Here is a 20028-nt window from a genome sequence, read left to right on the forward strand (position 1 = left end):
CAGATCTCTCAGTTTATTCTTCTGATAGTTTGTCTTTTGTAAAAAAAGAAAAAAAGAAATGACGTGTTGAGATACTTGAAAATTGGGAGTGAAATGGTGGTAAACATAGTTACTGTGTGATGAAGTCATGTTTAATGCAGAAATGTCTCTTGTTTCTGTGATGAGACATAGGTGGGGCTGTCACCATTAGAGTCCTTTAAGGAAGAATCTGGCCAGAAACCCCTGGTGGGCAACAGTGGGGTCCATCACTGTGACCAGTGTTCTGGGGGCTGGGTGTGCAGGACCCCAGAGGATCTCTGTTTTGTGCTCCATGATTTAAAACATGATTAACTCAGAAATCTAGGGCTTCCGGGGTATGTCCAGTTTAAGTCCTTTTTCTTTTTCAGGTAGAAATAAGGCAGATGAAGAAGTAAAGCTAAGCGACATAGCTACCGATGACCAGGGAAGAGCAAAGAACCTGGGCTCACAAATGGTATACACATTCCCCAGTTACTGTTTAAAGATACACTTAAAAATTTTTTTTAAATCCTCACCCAAGGATATTTTTCCATTTATCTTCAGGTATAGTGGGAGGGAGGGAGGAGGGGGAGAGAGAGAGAGAGAGAGAGAGAGGGAGAGAGAGAAACATCAATGTGGGAGAAACACATCAATTGGTTGCCTCTGGCACGGCCCCAACCAGGTCCGGGGACCAAACCACAACGAGGCACATGGCCTTGACCAGATTCGAACCTGAGACTCTTCAGTTCGAGGGCCGATGCTCTAACTGCTGAGCCAAACCTGCCAGGGCTAAAGATGCATTTTTAAATGATTGCATAAGTCTTAGGTGTTCACTATAGAAGATACAGATAGGAAAATGTTGTCACAACCCAGAGAAAACCCATGTGAAAGTTTTGCCACGTTGCCTACCAGATCTCTTTATGTATAATACAGAAGCATATATTGATGGGTTTTATACTATAATGTATAATTGCCTGAAATGGCTCAGGATACGAACACCTGTATATGTTTATAAACACTCTCCACTCTCCACGCGCCTAGGGAAAAGCTTGGTGGAGGAGTCGGCCTGGTTCCCTCCGGTGTGGAATGGGTGGGAACTTTAGAAGGCCCAGCTTCCCTGACTCCACAAACCCTTTGCTTATCCAGAACTTTTCTCATGTGTAGATGACACCTGTAGACTCACCTGCCTAGGGGCTGCTTCTGACTTAGAATTGTGCCCTGGTCCAGAACAGCAATGCAGGGAAAGTGGTGTTCAGCAGAGAAATGTTCTTTGTTAATGAATGCTTAATCCCTCTGTGTAGGCAGCCATTTATTTGGGTCCCTGAAAATAGTAACAGTATGGTGAACTTGAATTAAGAATACTCATTTTGCTGTCTGTGTAGTACAAGCTGCTTCCCCAGTTGCCGGGATGGGCTGGGGAGGGGGGCAGCGAGCATCAGTGTGCTTTTGTTTCAGCTTGAACTCATCCTCAGGAAGGGCATGATGGAAGTCCAATACGTGTTGCCTCTGCCTAACACCGAGCCACAGCTGGGGGTGCCTGTCACACAGCCACGTCGTGCACACAGTTACCAGGCTCCAAGGGAACAGGCTATTCTGGGAAGCACGGCTTGGGATCAGTCGTAGGCACGGCTGTTTGTTGGGAGCCCAAAGGCTTGCTCACCAGAGTCCTCACAGGAATTCTCCATGCCGGCTGCCAGCGTGGGGGAGGCAGGTGTGACCCCGCAGAACTCCCGCCAGTGGCTGAGTCGGCGCCCGGCCACGGGATTTCTCGGAGCTCGGGTGACCAGGCTCCAAGAGCTTTCATGTGGCCCTGGAGCCACTTCTTTTACCTTTTAGAGCAAAAAGACTTCGACTTTGATTCTGAAGATACTTGATTGGTTAGTTCAACATATGCTTCCAGCCCTAAAATAGTTTGGGAAGAATCTGCATATTTCTAATCTTAACTCTTTTTTTTCCCATTTAATAGTTGAATGGGGAGTTTTCCACCAAGATCATTAACTGTTCTTTAGAAGAGAGAATGCTATTATCTTTTTTTTTCTCACAATCAAAATTTTGTTGCAAGAATTTAAAAACACCCCTTGGAATGAACGTGGAGACAGCGTGGATTGCAAACCGACCGAGACCGGCCCAGGGAAGTGTCCGCTGTCCTTGCCGTGCTGCCGGCCTCTGCCCCGAAGGCTACCGAGACGCAGGGATGAGCAATTGCAACTGAAAAATAGGAATCAGGAGGATGAGTAATAGGTCTCCTGTAAGTGGTAGTAAAATGTTTGTAGGATATTTTCTTGAGCAGGGAGGAGATTAACAGATGGAAATACATTAGCTTCTAGATAAATGTAAGATCTTTATGAAACAGAGAAAAGTGCTAAATAACTCAGCCCAAGGCAGTATTATATTTATGGTGCTCTCTGTAAGAGGGAACATGGGGACACATGTTGATCTTAAATGGAGAGTTTGACATGGAGAAGGAATGCAGTAAGCCGAGACTGAAGACAGTTGTCATTTCTACAGGATGAGGGGAGCATACTGTAATTTAAGATCAGCAAGCGATAGACTTCAGGTCCTTCTGTGTGCCATTCTTGTGTATGAATTACTATTTGTCTTCATCAAAATCAGTAAAAATTAGACTGGAATAGTGAATATTTTAGCTTATGTAAATCTTGACCACTTTTTAGTAAAAGGACTCTTAAGCTGCATTAAAAGACAGTTCTTACAGGGAACAAGTTACTTTGGGAAGATCGTATGTACAATATAAAACAGAACATGCGTTAAAGATGTTAACTAGTGACAAACGAGGGTTGTGACGCAAAAGAAAACCCAAAGGTGGGCACATTCATAGATGGGGACCCGTGAAGAGGGTGTCTCAGTGCGGCAGACTGCTCTCGGGAGGAAGGAGGTGTCCCTGTCCTGAGAGAACGCGCCTCTGCCCCAGAGGAGAACGCTTGGCCATGCTGCCAGGGCTGTGGGACAGCACAGAGGGGGCCCTAGACACGGCATGTCTCCCCCGGAACCGGGTTTTTCCCGACGTAAAGGCGCTCATCAGCCATTGCCCCTCCCCAAATCCATAGCTTCAGTGTGTTCCATCCTTTCTGGAAGTTACGGAGCAGATGCCACAGACAGAAGGCCATTCCTTAAACCAGAATTACTCCGGGCTACACGGGGCCCTGTTAGGCAGCCTCAGAATTTTACCTTTCGCTATGTTTTCCAAACAGCTTGGGGACTCAGTGAAGTCAGTCTGTGAGCCTGGCAATTGAAGCCTAAAAGTCAGGGCCCAGAATTTCTGAGTCAAACCAGACCTGGAAAGGACTATCTCCAGGTTCTGAGAGAGCTGTCTTTAACCTGCTCACTTCAAGTCTCATCCGTTAGCCTGATCCTATTTTTAGACACCCTCAGCAGAGAGGTTGCCTTTTGTTTTTTTACCAGGTTGTGCTTTTTTGGGCACGATTACAGAGAGAGTCCTTTTAACATCTAAGGATTCTGTAGTTAAGTTTGACATGATAATAATTTTTAAAAGCCTGGAACTTGAGCAAATACAGATCTTTCGCTTCTCAGTCTTTTTTTTTTCAATTAAAAAAAATCTGTTGATGTTCTCTCTGATCTGTCCCAGAAAGTCTGACAAATAAGATGCAATTGAACAAATAGTTAATGATACCACTGTGTTCCAGGCACGTCTAGAACAGAAAATAAAGTCCCTGCTTCTTTGTCACTTTCGATGCTGCTTGTGATGTTTGTGGCTTTCATGCCCCTTGATCCGGGATTGCTAGGCATTCTGACTGGTGGGAAAAGGTCTGAAATCCTGCTTGTAGGCAGAATGTGTTGGGGCAACCAACAGGAAAGGCTGCTTCTCTCTTGCCTTGTCTTTGAGTGATTATTTATGAATTTCCCTGGAACCCAAGTTAAAAGCAATGTTTTGGTACTCTTGAGGTTTCAATTCATTTATGATTAATTAAAGTTGTCACAATGTAAATTTGAAATATTTGAAAGATGAATAGGCCGTGGCCAGTTTGGCTGAACAGTTAGAGCGTTGGCCCATGGACCAGAGAGATCCGGGTTCAGTTCCCATTAAGGGCACGTACCTCGGTTGCAGTTTGTCCCTGGCCCCGGTTGGGGTCGAGTGGATGGCAGCCAGTCAGTGTGTCTTTCTCACATGGATGTTTCTCTCTCTCTCTCTTCCTCCCTCTCTCCCTCCCGCTCTATCTGAAGATAAATGCAAAAAATGTCCTCTGGTGAGAATAAAAATAAATAAATAAATGAAAGATGAATAGGTACCAGTTCTGTTTATGTGAATTGAGGTGGATCTGCTGGGTGCTGGGTTCTTTGGGTGACACCAGGGTGAAGAAGGCAGGATTAGAGGCTGTAGTGTTCGTTTTGGTTCTATAGTATATGACATGTACACTCACAGGCATACAAAGCCAGGGAAACCATTGCGGGCCTTCCATTTGCCATGGAGTGAAATATGATTTGCCTTTTTACACAAGTTAATTTTAACGCTTTTTATACTTGCTCTACTATGAATCAAGTCCTGATTCGAATGTAACCTTTTAGATGTCCCTTAGGAATACATTTATTTTATTTATTTATTTTTTTTATCCTTACCTGAGGACATTTTTTTTCCATTTTTTGTTCAGGTAGAGTGGGAGGGGGAGAGAGAGAGAGAGAGGGAGAGAAACATCGATGTGAAAGGGACACATTGAGTGGCTGCCATCTGCATGACCAACCAGGGCCAGGGACAAACTGCAACCGAGGTACGTGCCCTTAGCGGGAACCGAACCCGGGTCTCTCTGGACCACAGGCATACACTCTAACTGCTGAGCCAACCCGGCCAGGGCGGAATACATTTATTTTAAATGCATGGGGAAAATATTTTTACCCCCATCAGCAAAAACTAAGGTTCTGAAACCTTGTCATTGAGGAAGTCAAGATATGCTAATGCTGTTCCTTACTCTTTGCAAGAGGTCCAGCCCTTGGATAACTCAGGCCTGGCACCCTCTGGGCTCTCGAGTCCCTGCCTGTCTGTGCACAGCCCCGGTCTGAGTGCGCTGAGCTTCTGGGAGGCGGAATATCTCCTGTGCTGAAGTGAACTTCAGTTGTGACTAGCTGTGTTTGCTTTTTCTTTGCAATGACCTGGTCCCCTTTCAGGTTAAACCCCAAAGCACCTCGTTCTCTTCATTGCCAGCACTGAATGCTGTTCTCTGTGATTCTAAAGCATTTACATTTATACTCTTAAAATTCATCAGAATTCTAGTTGAAGCAGTTTAATAGTGCAGTCCTCAGGGGAAGAGGTAAGCCACAGGAGAGGAGACAATGAGACTGAGCCGGTCAGAGCCAGGCTGCAGAGTTTGAGGGATTGCTAAACCGAGCTGTCGCCTGCCCTGTCATCTAGCAGCATCTGGGAGACGAGGCAGAGATTTGTGGGCAGAGAATAAAAGGGCACTGACTGTGTAGTTAGATGCTTATGCGAGTTGCGAGGACACTCGGGCCCTAGATGGACTTCCAGGACATCTGGTGATTGATGGCTGCACAGGCAGGATCCTTAGAAGTAACACTCTCCTACTTACACACCTCACGTTTGATTCCATTTCTTAAATGTTGTTTGAGTAGCTGATAGGTATTTCGGGATACTTGGCAACCTTGAAGTTTTGAATTTTTAAGATCAGAGGATAATTCAGTGTCCACTGCTGAAGAGTCAGCCACTACTGTGAGTGCCTTCTGGGTCCAGGGACTTTCCTGATGTCCGTGTAACACTAGCAGAAACATTAAAAAAATTTTTTTAAATTGATTTTTAGAGTGAGAGAGGGAGGGGGCAGGGAGTGAGAGAGAGAGACAGGCAGACATCTATGTGAGAGTGGGAATTGAACCAGCAACCTTTTGGTGCATGAAACAACGCCCAGCCAACAGCCACACCAGCCAGGGCTTTAAATGTTTTTCAAAGGAGGTTGAGTGTCTGATACTTAATTGAGGCCACGCTGCTGATTTCCGATGTGATTCTGGAGTGGCCCTTGTCTGGGGCATTGTAGCATTTGTGTGCACCCAGAGCAGGTCCTCTGCGACAGTGCGTCAGGGTCCCTCCGGCTGTGGGGCTGTGAAGCTTTGCAGGGGACCAGCACCTGCTTCTCAAATGCCAGAGCTGAAACCATGGGTGGGTGTCAGAGCTGCCATACTTTTTGTTTGGAGAAAATGAAAAAGTAAACTGAACAGAGAGCCTTCCAGGAGCCAGCCCGGGAAGACTTACTGTGAAAGAGGCGATAATGAACGAATCCCGTGAAACATCTCATACTCAGACTGTGTCAGGCTTGGGACTGAGGTTTCTGGGTCCGCATGTGTGTACCCAGGTGATACACTCAGCCAGGTGAAGATGTGAACTTGTGTTATATAAATGATCTAAATAATCACAGATGTTACTCATTTTGATTAAAAAACCTTTTCCCTTCTTTCCATGGGATAGTCTGCAACATAGGTGATTATGTCTGTAGGATTAATTAACTTAATGAGAAACCAAATTCAGCCCTGGCTGGTTTGGCTTGGCCATTAGAGTGTCGGCCCTCAGACCGAAAGGTCATAGGTTCAGTTGCGGTCAAGGGCATGTCCCTAGGTTGCAGGTTCGATCTCAGGCCACGATTGGGGTCATGTGGGAGGCAACCAATCGATGTGAGATGTTTCTCTCTCTCTCCCTCCCTTCTACTCTATCTAAAAATCAATGGGAAAATATCCTCAGGTGAGGATGATAAAAGAAAGAAAGAAACCAAATTCAAATGCATAGCATTCAGTAACACAAGCTTATCTCAGCACTTCAGCGGGACCTAAGTGCTGCTTTGCCATTCTGCCCAGTGTGCTGCTTGTCATAGCACATCATTTAGCTTTGGGAGAGGTAGTGTGTTCCAGTTCTCAGGGATTTGAGACTTTGCTGGCAAGTTCTTCATGACAGAAGGAATGTCTTGCATGCTGTCTCACACTTTTTGCTCCCCGATATTCCTGAGAAACTCCTTCAGCTAATATTTTTCTCAACTACCATGTCTCAGAGGTTGAGAAGCGTTTTCTGGGCCTCTCGCTTACGGCCAGGAATATGACGAGGAGACACTGCTGATGGTTCGAGGACCCTTCAGACCTACCGCGTGAAAACACAATCTTGCCAGTGATGGGAACGTGGCCGGTTGTAACCCCCAGGCCTCTCCTCTGCTCCCAGTGCTCCCAGTGCGTGGAGAGTTTCCGTACGGTGGCAGGGAGGGCCAGGTGGGGCAGGGCACCCGTCTGTGCCTACAGGCCTGCCCACTCTGGCCCGTGACGAATGGGTCATCATTCTGTATGTTTCAAGAAGAGGTGCTGGGATCTGCTCCTGAGTCTAAGGGATCTACACAGCGAGACAGTGACTCCCACTGCTGTCCATCTTCTCTCTGTGGTGACTTAACACTGTCCCTTAGCTTTGTCATGAGCTGCTTTGTAGGGTAACAAGGACTGGAAACACCTGCTTTTCCTTTCCATGGACAGATGCTTCTGTGGCTTCCCATCTTGGTTCTCTGTACCATGAGGTGTGAGGTGTGGAGGAGCAGGGAGTGAGCTGCTCGGCGGGAGAGAGGGACAGGAGGGTCTGAGCTGTAAGCAAGGCCGGAGGCTGGTCAAACGTGACAGGCAGCTTCCATGTTGGCTGTGGGCTGGGCGATGTCGGCCCCTTCCCTCAGTGGTCTGTGTCTGCTTCATAGACACCTTCCTCTTCGGAAAGGACGGCCCTTGGTAATCTGGTTTGAACCAAGGAGCCTGCACCTACCTTTATTCTATCTTAGTTCTCTGAGATTTAGTTCCCACGGACCTTAGAGATGCCTGTTGCTATCAAACAGCAAGAAAATCCACAGAGAAACCTTCAAGTGAAACGGGTGGGGCTTTGTTCTTAAATCCTCCTTACTTTTCAGGCTTTTCATAGATACCGAGGATGATGGGAAATGTGTAGGAACAGTCTCTGTAGGCTGTGGGAATTAAAACTGTAAATAGAATGAAATTGAACATTCTGATAAAGTTTAAAGTTTCTTTTCAGTGCACGGGCCTCTGAAAGCTGTTACGACAGAGCCGTTGGGATCTTTTCTCACAGTGAAATTGGTTAAGTACCACCTTATTGGCCCTGAGGGATACTCACTAAAGATAAGAACACTTCACTTCCATCAGGATGTGGCAGAGGTCAACCACATCGGAATCACAGCTGAACTACAGAGCGACCAGCAGGCAGAACCGCCTGAGGTCTAGCTAAACGGAGCCCTGCAACTAAGGATTTGCAGAAGCCACCTCCAGACGGACTGGTAGGAGGGGCTGAGTCACTGGACGGGCTGGTCCCACACCCCCATGAGGGGGTTAAAAATTGGGAGGAATACCTCGGCTGCAGAGGTTCCCCCTGAGGAGTGAGGGGTTCCAGCTCCACACCAGGCCCCCAGCCCAGGGTTCCAGTGCCAGGAGGAGAAACCCCCTAATAACTTCTGGCTGTGAAAACCAGGTGGGATTGTGACTAAGGGAAACAGAGGGCTTCTGGAGTCCCAGGAGCTCCTCTTAAAGGGCCCACACACAGGCTTACTTGGACTCGCTCCCTCTGTCTCCAGCACTGGGGAAGCAGCTCAGAAACGCCAGGAGCACACAGAGACCTGAACTGTCAGGCTTCAGGGAGAGGGCTGGGGGCAGCTTTTTCCCAGACAGAAGTGCTGGCAGAAGTCATTGTTCCTTTGCTGAGCCCTCCCGCCATAAGACCCCCCGGTGGGTGCCATATCTGAGTCTCCATCAACCTGGTTAACACCAGTCACCCCACCCTGGTGATTTCCTGAGACCCCACCTCACTTAACTTGCAGGCCCACCCATGCTGCTTCCACTGGCTTATCCACACAAATGGCCTGTCTTGGCGCATGCTGCAGACTTCTCTAAAAAATCTCAAAGGTTCACAAACCCCAGACAAGCAGCATCTGGCCTTGGCATGTCCTGTGTGTCTTTCTAAGAAGCCCCAAGCAGTCACTAGTGACAGCCAGCCTTAGTTCAAGGCTCTCCCAGGTATCTCCCAGCCCAGCACAAGTAGCAGCAATGAAGGCCCAACTGCAACAGAAGGGCACACACAACCCACACAAGGGACACACTGGATCAACCAGCTCAGGTGACCTGGGAGACTGCACCACTGGACCCCACAGGACATCTACTACGTAAGGCCACTCTACCAAGACTGGGAGATGTATCAGTTCTACCTAATACAGAGAAACACACAGGGAGGCAGCCAAAATGAAGAGACAGAGAAACGTCCCAAATGAAAGAACAGAACAAAACTCCAGGAAAAGAACTAAAGAAAACAGAGACAAGCAATCAACCAGATGCAGAATTCAAAACACTGGTTATAAAGATGTTCAATGATCTCAGTGAGAACTTTAATAAAGAGATAGGAAACAGCCCTGGTGGTTTGGCTCAGCAGTTAGAGCATTGACCTGTGGACCAAGGGGCTGTGGGTTCAATTCCTGGTCAAGGGCACATGCCTAGGTTGCAGGTTTGAGCCCCAGCCCCGGTAGGGGTCATGTGGGAGGCAACCAATCTATGTCTCTCTATCACATAGATGTTTCTCTCTCTCTCTCCCGCCCTCTCTTCCATTCTCTCTAAAAACCAATGGAAAAAATATTCTCAGCTGAGGATTAACAAAACAAAACAAAACTAAAACCAAAAAGAAACAAAAATGAAGAAAAAAACATAAAGAACCAGTCATAAATGAAAAATACGGTAACTGAAATGAAGAATACATTATAGGGAATCAACAGTAGATTAGGTGAAGCAGAGGATCAGATGAGCAATTTGGAAGATAAGGAAGCAGAAAACACCCGGTCAGAACAGCAAAAAGAAAAAAGAATCCCAAAAAACCGAGGATAGTTTAAGGTGCCTCTGGGACACTATCAAGTATACTAGCATTTGCATCGTAGGAGTACAAGATGGAGATCAGAGAGAGCAAGGGATTGAGAATCTCTTTGAACAAATAATGACAGAAAACTTCCTGGTGAAGGAAACAGACATACAAGCCCAGGAATCACAGAGGTCCCAAACAGGATAACCCCAAGGAGGCCCACACAAAGACACATCATAATTAAAATGCCATAGGTTAAAGACAAAGAGAGAATCTTAGAAGCAGTAAGAGAAAAGCAGTTAGTTACCTACAAGGGAGCTCCTATAAGACCGTCAGCTGATTTCTCAAGAGAAGCTTTTCATGTCAGAAGGATTGACATGAAATATTCAAAGTGATGTAAAGCAAGGATCTACAATCAAGATTACCCACAAAACTGTTATTCTATTATTATTTTGTTGTTAATCCTGACCAGAGGATTTTTTTTTTTTAAGAGAGAATGGAAGGGAGGGAGGAGAAAGAGAGAGAGAAATATTGATGTGAGAGAGACATACTGATTGGTAGCCTTTTGCACAAGTCTGACTGGGGCCGGGGATGGAACCTACAAACCAGGTACGTGACCTTGACTGAGAATAAAACCCGTGACCCTTCAGTGCATGGGTGATGCTCTAACTGCTGAGAAACACCGGCCAGGGAGCAAAGCTGTTATTTAGAATCAAAGGACAGATGAAGAGCTTCCCAGACAAGAAAAAGGTACAGGAGTTCATAACCACCAAAGTAGTATTATAAGAGATGTTAAAGGGACTTCTTTAAGAAGAAGGAAAACAATGATTTAAAATATGAATAATAAAATGGCAGTGATTATATATCTATCAACAATCACCTTAAATGTAAATGGATTAAATGTTTCAATCAAAAGACATAGTGTGACTGAGTGAATAAGAAAAGAAGACCCTTACATATGCTGCATACAAGAGACTCACTTCAGGTCAAAAGGCACATAGACTGCAAGTAAAGGGATGGAAAAAGATACATCATGAAAATTAAAAAAAGAAAAATGCTGGAGAAGCAATACTTATGCCAGGCAAAATAGACTTTAAAACAAAGGCTATCAGAAGAGACAAAGAAAGATGCAGCAATTCCACTTCTGGGGACTTATCCGAGGAAACCCAAAACACTCATTTGAAAGAACATATGCACCCCTATCTTTGCAGCATTGCAGCATTATTAATATAGCCAAGATATGGAACCAACCTACTATCTGACCATCAGTAGATGAATGGATAAAGAAGAATTGGTGCATATATACAGTGGAGTATTCAACCATATAAAAGAATGAAATCTTGCCATTGGTGACAACGGATGGACTCAGGGTATTGTGCTGAGTGAAATCAGTCAGAGAGAAAAACAGATGCCATATGATTTCACTACATGTGGACTCTAAAAAACAAAATAACTGAACAAACAATAGAAACAAACTCATAGATGCAGAGAACATTTGACAGTTGCCAAAATGGGAGAGGGTTTGGGGGGAATGGGTGAAAAAGGCGAAGGCATTAAGAAGTATAAATTGGTGATTTCAAAATAGTCACAGGGATGTAAAATACAATATAGGGAATATAGTCAGCAATATTATAATAACTGTATATGTTGTCAGATGGGTACAAGATTTATTGGGGTGATCTTTGTAAGTCATATAAATGTCCAATCACTATGTTGTACACCTGAAACTAATATAATACTGTATGTCAAATATTTTTGAAAAACGTAAAATTGTTTTAAAAAAGATAGGCACACTTTATTAGACAACTAAAAATTTGACTTTATGATTAAATTTATTCTCTGGATTTGCACAACTGAAAATTGCATATGGTAATTTATTTACTTTTATGGTATGTGTACCTGTAGAAAGGTGGTATCAGACAGACTTCACAGGATTCCGGAAGCTTGCAGTGATTTCAGGAGCTCTTGGGTTAGATCCAGATGATACTTTTATCATGAAGGGACTTGATGTGGTAACAAGATAAGGTAATTTGCACCAGCAATGTTTGCCTAATTTAAGCAGAATCTAAAAAAACAACTGTAGAAATATTTTACATCATTATATTTTATATCAATTTCATTTTAAAAAAATGAAATCTGTTCCTGGACGGTTTGGCTGAACAGTTAAAGTGTCAGCCTTCACACCAAAGGGTTTTGGGTTCAATTCAAGTCAAGGTCATGTACCTGGGTTGTAGGTTTGATCACCAGCCCCGGTTGGGGCGCGTGTGGGAGGCAACAAATCAATATTCTCTTTCACATCGATATTTCTGTCTCCCTCCCTACCTTCCACTCTATCTAAAAATTAATGGAAAAATATCCTCAGTCCTGGCCAGCGTGGCTCAGAGGTTGAGCGTCGACCCCATGCACCAAGAGGTTGCTGGTTCGATTCCCAGTCATGGCACATGCCCAGGTTGTGGGCCAAATCCCCAATGAGGGGCGTGCAGGAGGCGGCCGATTGATGTTCTTTCTCATTGATGTTTCTCTCTCTCTCTCCCTCCCTCTCTCTCTCAAATCAATAAAGAAAAAAATAAAATAAAACTTGGAAAAATATCCTCGGGTGAAGATTAAAAAAAAAAATCACAATCTGTTATTTTCTTTGCCTTTCCCAAAGTTAGGTATGTAATTAGTCTTAGCATTGTTAGTTAAAAAAACAACCTTTAAAGTAGTTTTGTTTGCTGAATATGGGGCCTGCAATGTGATGTTTTTGTTTTGTTTTGTTTTGTTTTGTTTTTTACTATAAGAACTTAGTTATCAGAAAACAACCTAAATATGCACCCTTAGGGAGCTAGTTACATAAAGTGTGGTATCTTGTGCAGCCATAAAAAGAAATGATTCTACTGATATGGAATGATCTGTAGGTTACGTTTTTTAAGTGGATAAAAAGAAGCCAGGTGCAGAACAATGTGTATACTGTGATGTGTTGAAGGGGTATAGAAAGATGTGCACATCTTTGTATTTGTATCTGTGTAGAACATCACTGAAGAGATGCTTTTCCCTCTGGGCAAGGACGCTGGGTGGCTGGGAACAAGGGTGACCAGGGAGGCTTTCTACTTCTAGCCTTTGTACCACCTGAACTTTAGCCAAGGAAATGTATGACCTATTCAGAAAGCAGATACATAGCATTGATATTTAAGTAAATAAAGCATAGACTCCTGTAATAATCTTAGCTTCAAAAACCAGAATTTTATTCCCTGGAATAACACTGTCACACGGAACTGCCAGTGTTCTGTGTCTGCACCGTCCGCCACGGCAGCCGCAGCCACGGTGGCTTCTCTGCACTCGGAAGGCGACCTTTGCAGCCGAGGAACTACATTTTAATTTTCTCTCATTTCAGTTTACATCGAAATAGCCACATGTGGCTGGTGCCTACCACGTGGGTTGGGTCCAGATCTAGACTGTATGGCTTAGATCAGTGGTCCTCACCCTTCCTGAGGCCGCGACCCTTCAGTACAGTTTCTCATGTTGTGCTGACCCCAACCATAACATTATTTTTGTTGCTACTTCATAACTGTGATTTTGCTACTGTTATGAATCGTCATCAGAAATATGTGTTTTCCGATGGTCTTAGGCGACTCCTGTGAAAGGGTCGTGCGACCCACAGGTTGAGAACCGCTGACTTAGATGAACCCTGATTAAAATTTACATGTGTTTAGGAAAAGTAATTATTGGTTTAGATGATTACTTAGGGTTGTAAATCCAAGAAAATGCCTGTGTTTTCTTTTTGCCCTAGAATTTAATGCCGTCACATATTTCTTGCAATAGTGGCTCTTAGTCAGATTTGAAAATCCTCTTGAAGACCCAGGAAAATCATTTTTATGGAAACTGTCCGTCTGTAGTCTTCCTCGGAACAGTGTTCTTGAGAGGTTCATTGTCTCCTCTTGGGCAACCTGGCAGTGTCTCCGCCTGTCGGTGTCTCCGCCTGTGTCACCTGCGGACACTTGTTCTGGAGCCCGCAGCTGTTGCGAGACTCAGGACAGAGTGCATTCTTAGCCAGCAGCTGCCAGGAGCGTTTCTAATCTGGTTTTGGCAGGAAATAGTGCACAAGTGGAAGCCAAGTTAAAGAAGCTTGAAAAATAAACAGAGTGACTTTGGACAACACTTCACACGCAGCCCGTCTCTCTGCAGACCGTCGGGGACTTGTTAACACAACTAGAATGCGGGCCCTTCCAGGGCAGGGCTGTCTAATGTCTTTGAAATCCAGATCTGTGCCAGGAGGAGGTGATTGTTACCACTGCCATTAATTTTTTAATGATTGACGATCCTGCACATTTGTTTGATTGACTTAGTTACTAACTGAAAACTTGCTCATCCAGGATGGTGGTAGATAATTAGTGGTGAAGGGCCCCTCGTCGCTTCCTCCTTCTGCCCCACCCTCTGCGCTAAAGCAGGACATTTGACAGTGTGTGCACATTATTTATTCATCCCTTTTGCGGGCAAATTTATTTTGGTTGTATACACAGAATAAGCATGTCCTGATTTAGTCCATCTTTCCTACAGTGTAAGAGGTTTTCAGAAGGTAAAGGCATAGGTATAAATGTGGTACCTTTTTAAAATATGTTTTATTGATTTTTTAATGAGAGGAAGGGAGAGAGAGAGAGAGAGAGAAACATCGATGGGAGAGATAAACATTGATTGGCTGCCTCCTGCATGTCCCCTACTGGGGATTGAGCCTGGAACCTGGGCATGTGCCCTGACAGGAATTGAACCGGGACCTCTCAGTCCATGGGACGATGCTCAATCCTTTGAGCCACACCTGCCGGGCACATGGTACCTTTTTACACTAAAGGCAAAAAGTCCTCAGGTTGGTTAACCAAATTAAAGGTTTTCCTCTCTAGAGAGGAAATTTTACTAAAATCCTACCCTTGGTCCAGCTGGTGTGACTCAGTGGTTAAGCATCAACCCATGCACCAAGAGGTCGCCGGTTCGATTCCTAGTCAGGGCACATGCCCAGGTTGTGGGCCTGATCCCCAGTGGGGGGCATGCAGGAGGTGGCCAATCAATGTTCTCTCTCATTGATGTTTCTATCTCTCTCCCTCTCCCTTCCTCTCTCTCTAAAATCAGTAAAAGGAAAAACAAATTTTTAAAATTCCTATCCTTGGTACTGAAATCATTCTTTGCACCAAATTCAGTCTGATGGCCCGAGGAGTCCCAGCCTCTTAGACTCTGGAAGGTGTGAGGCACGAGCGGCCCGTGGAGGGTGGACCCCGGTTGTGCTGAGCCGCGTGCGTTCTCTTGCAGACCTTCACCGCCTGGTGTAACTCCCACCTCCGGAAGGCTGGCACCCAGATCGAGAACATCGAGGAGGACTTCAGGAACGGCCTGAAGCTCATGCTGCTGCTGGAAGTCATCTCAGGTCGGTACACGGCTGCTTCGGTGCCACAGCCGGCTCGCCCCTGGCGAGTGAGCGGCCGGGTGCCTCTAGGTGCGGGTGCTACGGTTCCCTTCAGCCCACTTGGCAGGGACAGGGTCCTGCGGACAGAGAAAGCCACTCAAAGAGCAGTCTGCCGGGAGGTAGTTTTCTGTTTAAAAAGGGAGTGTATTCTGTTTAAAATGGACATATCAGGCCCTGACCAGTTTGGCTCAGCAGTTAGAGCATCAGCCCAAGGACTGAAGGATCTTGGGTTCAGTTCGGATCAAGGACACATAACTGGGATGCAGGTTCGATCCCCAGCCCCAGTCAGGGTTGTGTGGGAGACAACCAATCGATGCATCTCTTTTACATCAATGTTTCTCTCTCTCTCTTTTCCTCCCTCCTTTCTATTCTCTCTTTAAAAAAATCAATAGAAAAATATCCTTGGGTAAGGATTAACAAAAATAAAAATAAAAGTAAAATTGACATATTAATCCTGGCCAGTTTTGCTCAGCAGTTAGAGTGTTGACCGTCACACCGAAGGGATGCAGGTTCTCTATGCAGTCAAGGCACGTGCCTGGGTTGCAGGTTCTATCCCCGGTCCTGTCAGGGCAAGTGCAAGGGCAGCGCATCACTGTGTCTCTCTCACATGGATGTTTCTCTCTCTCTCTCCCCCCCCCCCTTCCTCCTCTTCTTCCCTTTCCAATCTGTCTTTTCCCCCCTTCCACTCTCTCCAAAAATCAATGGGAAAAATATCCTTGGGTGAGGATTAACAAAAAAAATAAATAAAATCAACATATTAAAGTAGTATTTATATCACCTACCTTGTAACAAAATATGACATTTTTTATGGAAAAAAAATGACATTTATATGATGGCTCACCATGTAGCCCTCTCCACCCTTAGTCCAGCTTACATGTTGGTATAACTGGAGGGGTTATACTTTGCCCTGAATTTCAGTTGTCTGGTTTAGACTTTGGGCCAGAGAATGGACACCTTGAGGAGGTGAGTCTGGAAAGGGTGATAGCAAGTGTGCCCTGATCTGTATCTCTTCCTCATCAGGTGTCTGAGAGCAGCCCTGGCAGCCACCTCTGTGGTTGGAACTAGGCTGCCCTGACGCCCTCTGACAGCTAGTCGGAACCCCAAGTGCTTCGGGACACCAAGCGGCTTCCTTCCCCACTCATTTGTAATCTGGCCTGTAGGCTGAACTGGACATTCTTGGCAGATCAGAAGAACATATGGCCTTAGTTGCATGGTTCCCCTGGCCTGTTGGATCCTGAAAGTTGTTTGGTTTATGTTCCCGCTGTACCGTGATTCAGAAGCCAGGGGCATGGCAGAGGCAGAGGGGCATTCCCACTTACGGAAAGCAGGGACTCTGAATGTTGGCATTTTGACTCTGCTTCGGGGTTGTCGCTTTCTCTGTCCGCACTGATCTGTTTTCACCTGACAGGGGAAAGGCTGCCCAAACCTGACCGAGGAAAAATGCGGTTCCACAAAATCGCCAACGTCAACAAAGCCTTGGATTACATCGCCAGCAAAGGTGTGAAGCTGGTGTCCATCGGGGCTGAAGGTGAGCGGTGTCGGGAACACTGCTGCACTGACCTCACGGTGGGGCTGCGGGCCTGCGCTGGAGCCCGAGTGCGGCAGGCCTTGGCTGGGCTCTGAGCAGAGAGAGAGAAGAAGAGATGGTGCCATGAATGGCAGACCAGGCTGTAGGATTATTTGTAAAAGGAATAGAGTCAAATATTATGCCATCCTCTTCAAGCTGGTTATGAGAGTGAGAAAGCACATACACATCCCAAGGACTCTCGGTGAGAACTCATTCATAGGAAGGAAGTGGCCTCTTCATTCTCTGTGGGAGACAGAGGCCCTGTCAGTTTGGCAGGAGCTGAGACAACCCTGCCTCTCATTATACACAGCTGTCCCATGAACCTGCCAGCTGGGGGCTGGAAGAAGGACCAGGTGAGGACGAGCCTGTGTTCTCTGTATTTTATTACAGTGGTCCCCCCATATCTGCTGGTCCAAAATATTAAATGGAAAATTCCAGAAATAAACAAGACGTAAGTTTTAAAGTGTACACTATTCTGAGCGGTGTGGTGAAATCTTGCCCTGTACCACTCCGTCCTGGGATGTGAATCATCCCTTTGTTCCTCGTCTCCACGTTGTCTGTGCTCCTCTCCCGTTAGTCACTTAGTAGCCCCTTGGTTATCAGATCCCCTGCGGCTGTCTTGTAGTGACTGTGTTCGCCACCTGTATTTACTTAATCATGGCCCCAAAGCAAGAGAACAGTGGTGCTGGCAATTTTGATACGAAAGAGAAGCCATAAGTGCATCCTTTAAGTGCAAAAGTGTGTATGTGTAGGACAAGACATGTAGGTATAGGGTTCAGTACCGTCCTCAGTTTCAGGCATCTACTGGGGGTCTTGGATAAAGGGGCACAACTATATTTAGAACCTTAGCTCATCTAGTCTTTAAACTTTGGAAACTCATGGGTTGTTTTCAGTGATTATGCATATGTAAGGTTTGTGCTTGTTACTAACTCAGAATTCATTTAAACAGGGTACATTTGGTTATGAATATTGTATTCTAATTAGACACACAGCGACACTTGTGAAAACATAAACTGGTCTTTCCACATACATATTTTCCAGTTGCTCTGGAGTCAAGACTTATAGGAAACATATCTTTTAGGAAAACTTTATATGATTACGTTATCTTTACACTAACCTGTTGTTGGTTTTTCTATCCTAAAGAAATTGTTGACGGCAATGTGAAGATGACGCTGGGCATGATCTGGACCATCATCCTCCGATTTGCTATTCAGGATATTTCAGTTGAAGGTAAAAGACATGGTTAAAATCTGAATGTATTAAGAGACTCAGAGTAACTTGTAAGCTTACAAATTAAAATTTGAATATAGTTTTATAAAATTGAACAGTCACTTACATGATTGAATGAAAGATCTGTAAGTTGGTTTTTCACGAGTTGTAGGGGAAGACCCCAGCAATGCTGCTTCATTCATGGGGTGGAATCATTTTGGGAAAGTTGAGCCCATGTTCAGAACAGAAGTTACTTTTAAAAATGAACATTTTTTGAGTTTCTTAATTGCTTATTATACTAGTATGTCCACAAGTGTAACAGAATTCTTTAGACTTTTAGGCGAAACACTGTTTTTTTTTTTTTCAGGTACAAAAAATAATTAATTGGAATCCAAGTTTTTTCATTTGCTCTTCCTTCCCTCCTTTCTTCCTTGTCATAGAGTCCTAATTCTTGGTGCTACTGCTGAAGATGAAAATCTTTAGTCATATATCCACTGTACTCTTAAATATTTTGATAAATTCAGCACTGTTGGAAAACTGTCAGACTGACATTCTTAAAATTAGAATACTGCCTATTTAGCCTTTAGAGCACAAAATGTATAGCTGAACATATTTCAGAGTGGTTTGGATTGTTCCCTCAGCCCCCCTCAGTCACCTACAGGCAGTGAGGTCCCTGAATGGTGAGGAAAGGAGCCAATGTTTATAGTTCTGCCCAGGACCAAATACCCTCTGGCGCTGGTCTTTTAAAGTGATTTTAGTTACTAATCAACTAACAAACATTAAAAATCTGCAGTTTGCCTCCTGTTGTACCCACGACACGAAGCCTGCGGTACCTGCCCTTGAGGCGTTTCTGACGCACTTGGACTGGGTTCCATTATGTCACCTGAAAACTGAGGGTGTGGTGACGTGAATACCTCAGCACCTGGGCTCAGGAGTGACAGCTACTTGAATTAATAAATAGTGTGAATTTGAAAACTTCATACAATGCACTTTTATTAGAGTGCACTCCTTTCATGATAATGAAAATAACAAGACAAGATGATTCTTAAATGTTCTCGCTTTATTAAAAAAGAGTAATTTATAATTTATAAATTTGATATACTTTTAATTTAAATATTTAAACAGTTGAACCCACTTTAAAGAACAAATACTATGTTAAAAAAATCTTGTTCACACTATTACACTTGCTAGAGTAGCAGATCCTTTCTTGTGGAGGTGAACCTGACTGACCTCAGGGTTTTCTGATTGGTTACAAATTTCAAATTGTGGTGATATTATTTTTAAAAGTGTAGCTTTGAATGGGATATTCCGTTGGAGAGTTCCCCTGAAATTGTTACTAATACTCAGATAATTCAACCACAGTATTTTGTCAAAGATCTCCATAAACAGATATATTAATCTGCTTCTCAGAAGATTCTGAAATTAAATACTCAAAAGTGGTAATTTCATTAGCAAAGTGCCTACATCTCTACAATCAGATGTCTTTTCACATTCAGTGTAGTAGAGGATGTTAATTTGCTTTTTATTTTTTTTACTTAATGGAGTCATTCTTAACTTCACTTAATTTCTAGAAGTCTACAATAAAATCATAATTTGTTTTAATGATATATATTATGTAGAAAAAGACGTTATTATAACTGAATTCTTTTTTTTAAATCCTTACCCGAGGATATTTTCTATTGATTATAGAGAGGAAGGGGGGTGGGCGAGAGAAACATTGATTGGTTACTTCCCTTACGCACCCTGACTGGGAATCGAACCCACAACCTGGGTATGTGCCCTCCCTGGGAATCGAACCCATCACCCTTCAGTACATGGGATGACGCTCCAACCAACTGAGCCACACTGGCTAGGGCTATATCTGAATTCTTTGAGGAGCCAGTCTCCATTAACAGAATGGTGGGCCTCTTCCAGGAAATAAATTAAAGATTAATGTATCTGTTGGTGTAGGCAGTCCAGATGTTCAGTCATGGGGTTCCTGGG

General features: G+C 44.5%; 1 protein-coding gene across 1 annotated transcript in view; it reads left to right on the forward strand.

Moving 5' to 3' along the window:
• The window catches only part of ACTN2 (actinin alpha 2), a 72921-nt gene that overhangs the window by 13322 nt on the left and 39571 nt on the right, over positions 1-20028 (forward strand). The window contains exons 2-4 of the mRNA XM_036277494.1: positions 15116-15230; positions 16678-16797; positions 17980-18066. Of these exons, the coding sequence (XP_036133387.1) occupies positions 15116-15230; positions 16678-16797; positions 17980-18066 (322 nt within the window). The remainder of the gene's footprint in view (positions 1-15115; positions 15231-16677; positions 16798-17979; positions 18067-20028) is intronic.

This window comes from Molossus molossus, unplaced genomic scaffold (genome assembly GCF_014108415.1).
Source record: "Molossus molossus isolate mMolMol1 unplaced genomic scaffold, mMolMol1.p scaffold_m16_p_23, whole genome shotgun sequence".
NCBI classification, from domain to species: Eukaryota; Metazoa; Chordata; class Mammalia; order Chiroptera; family Molossidae; genus Molossus; species Molossus molossus.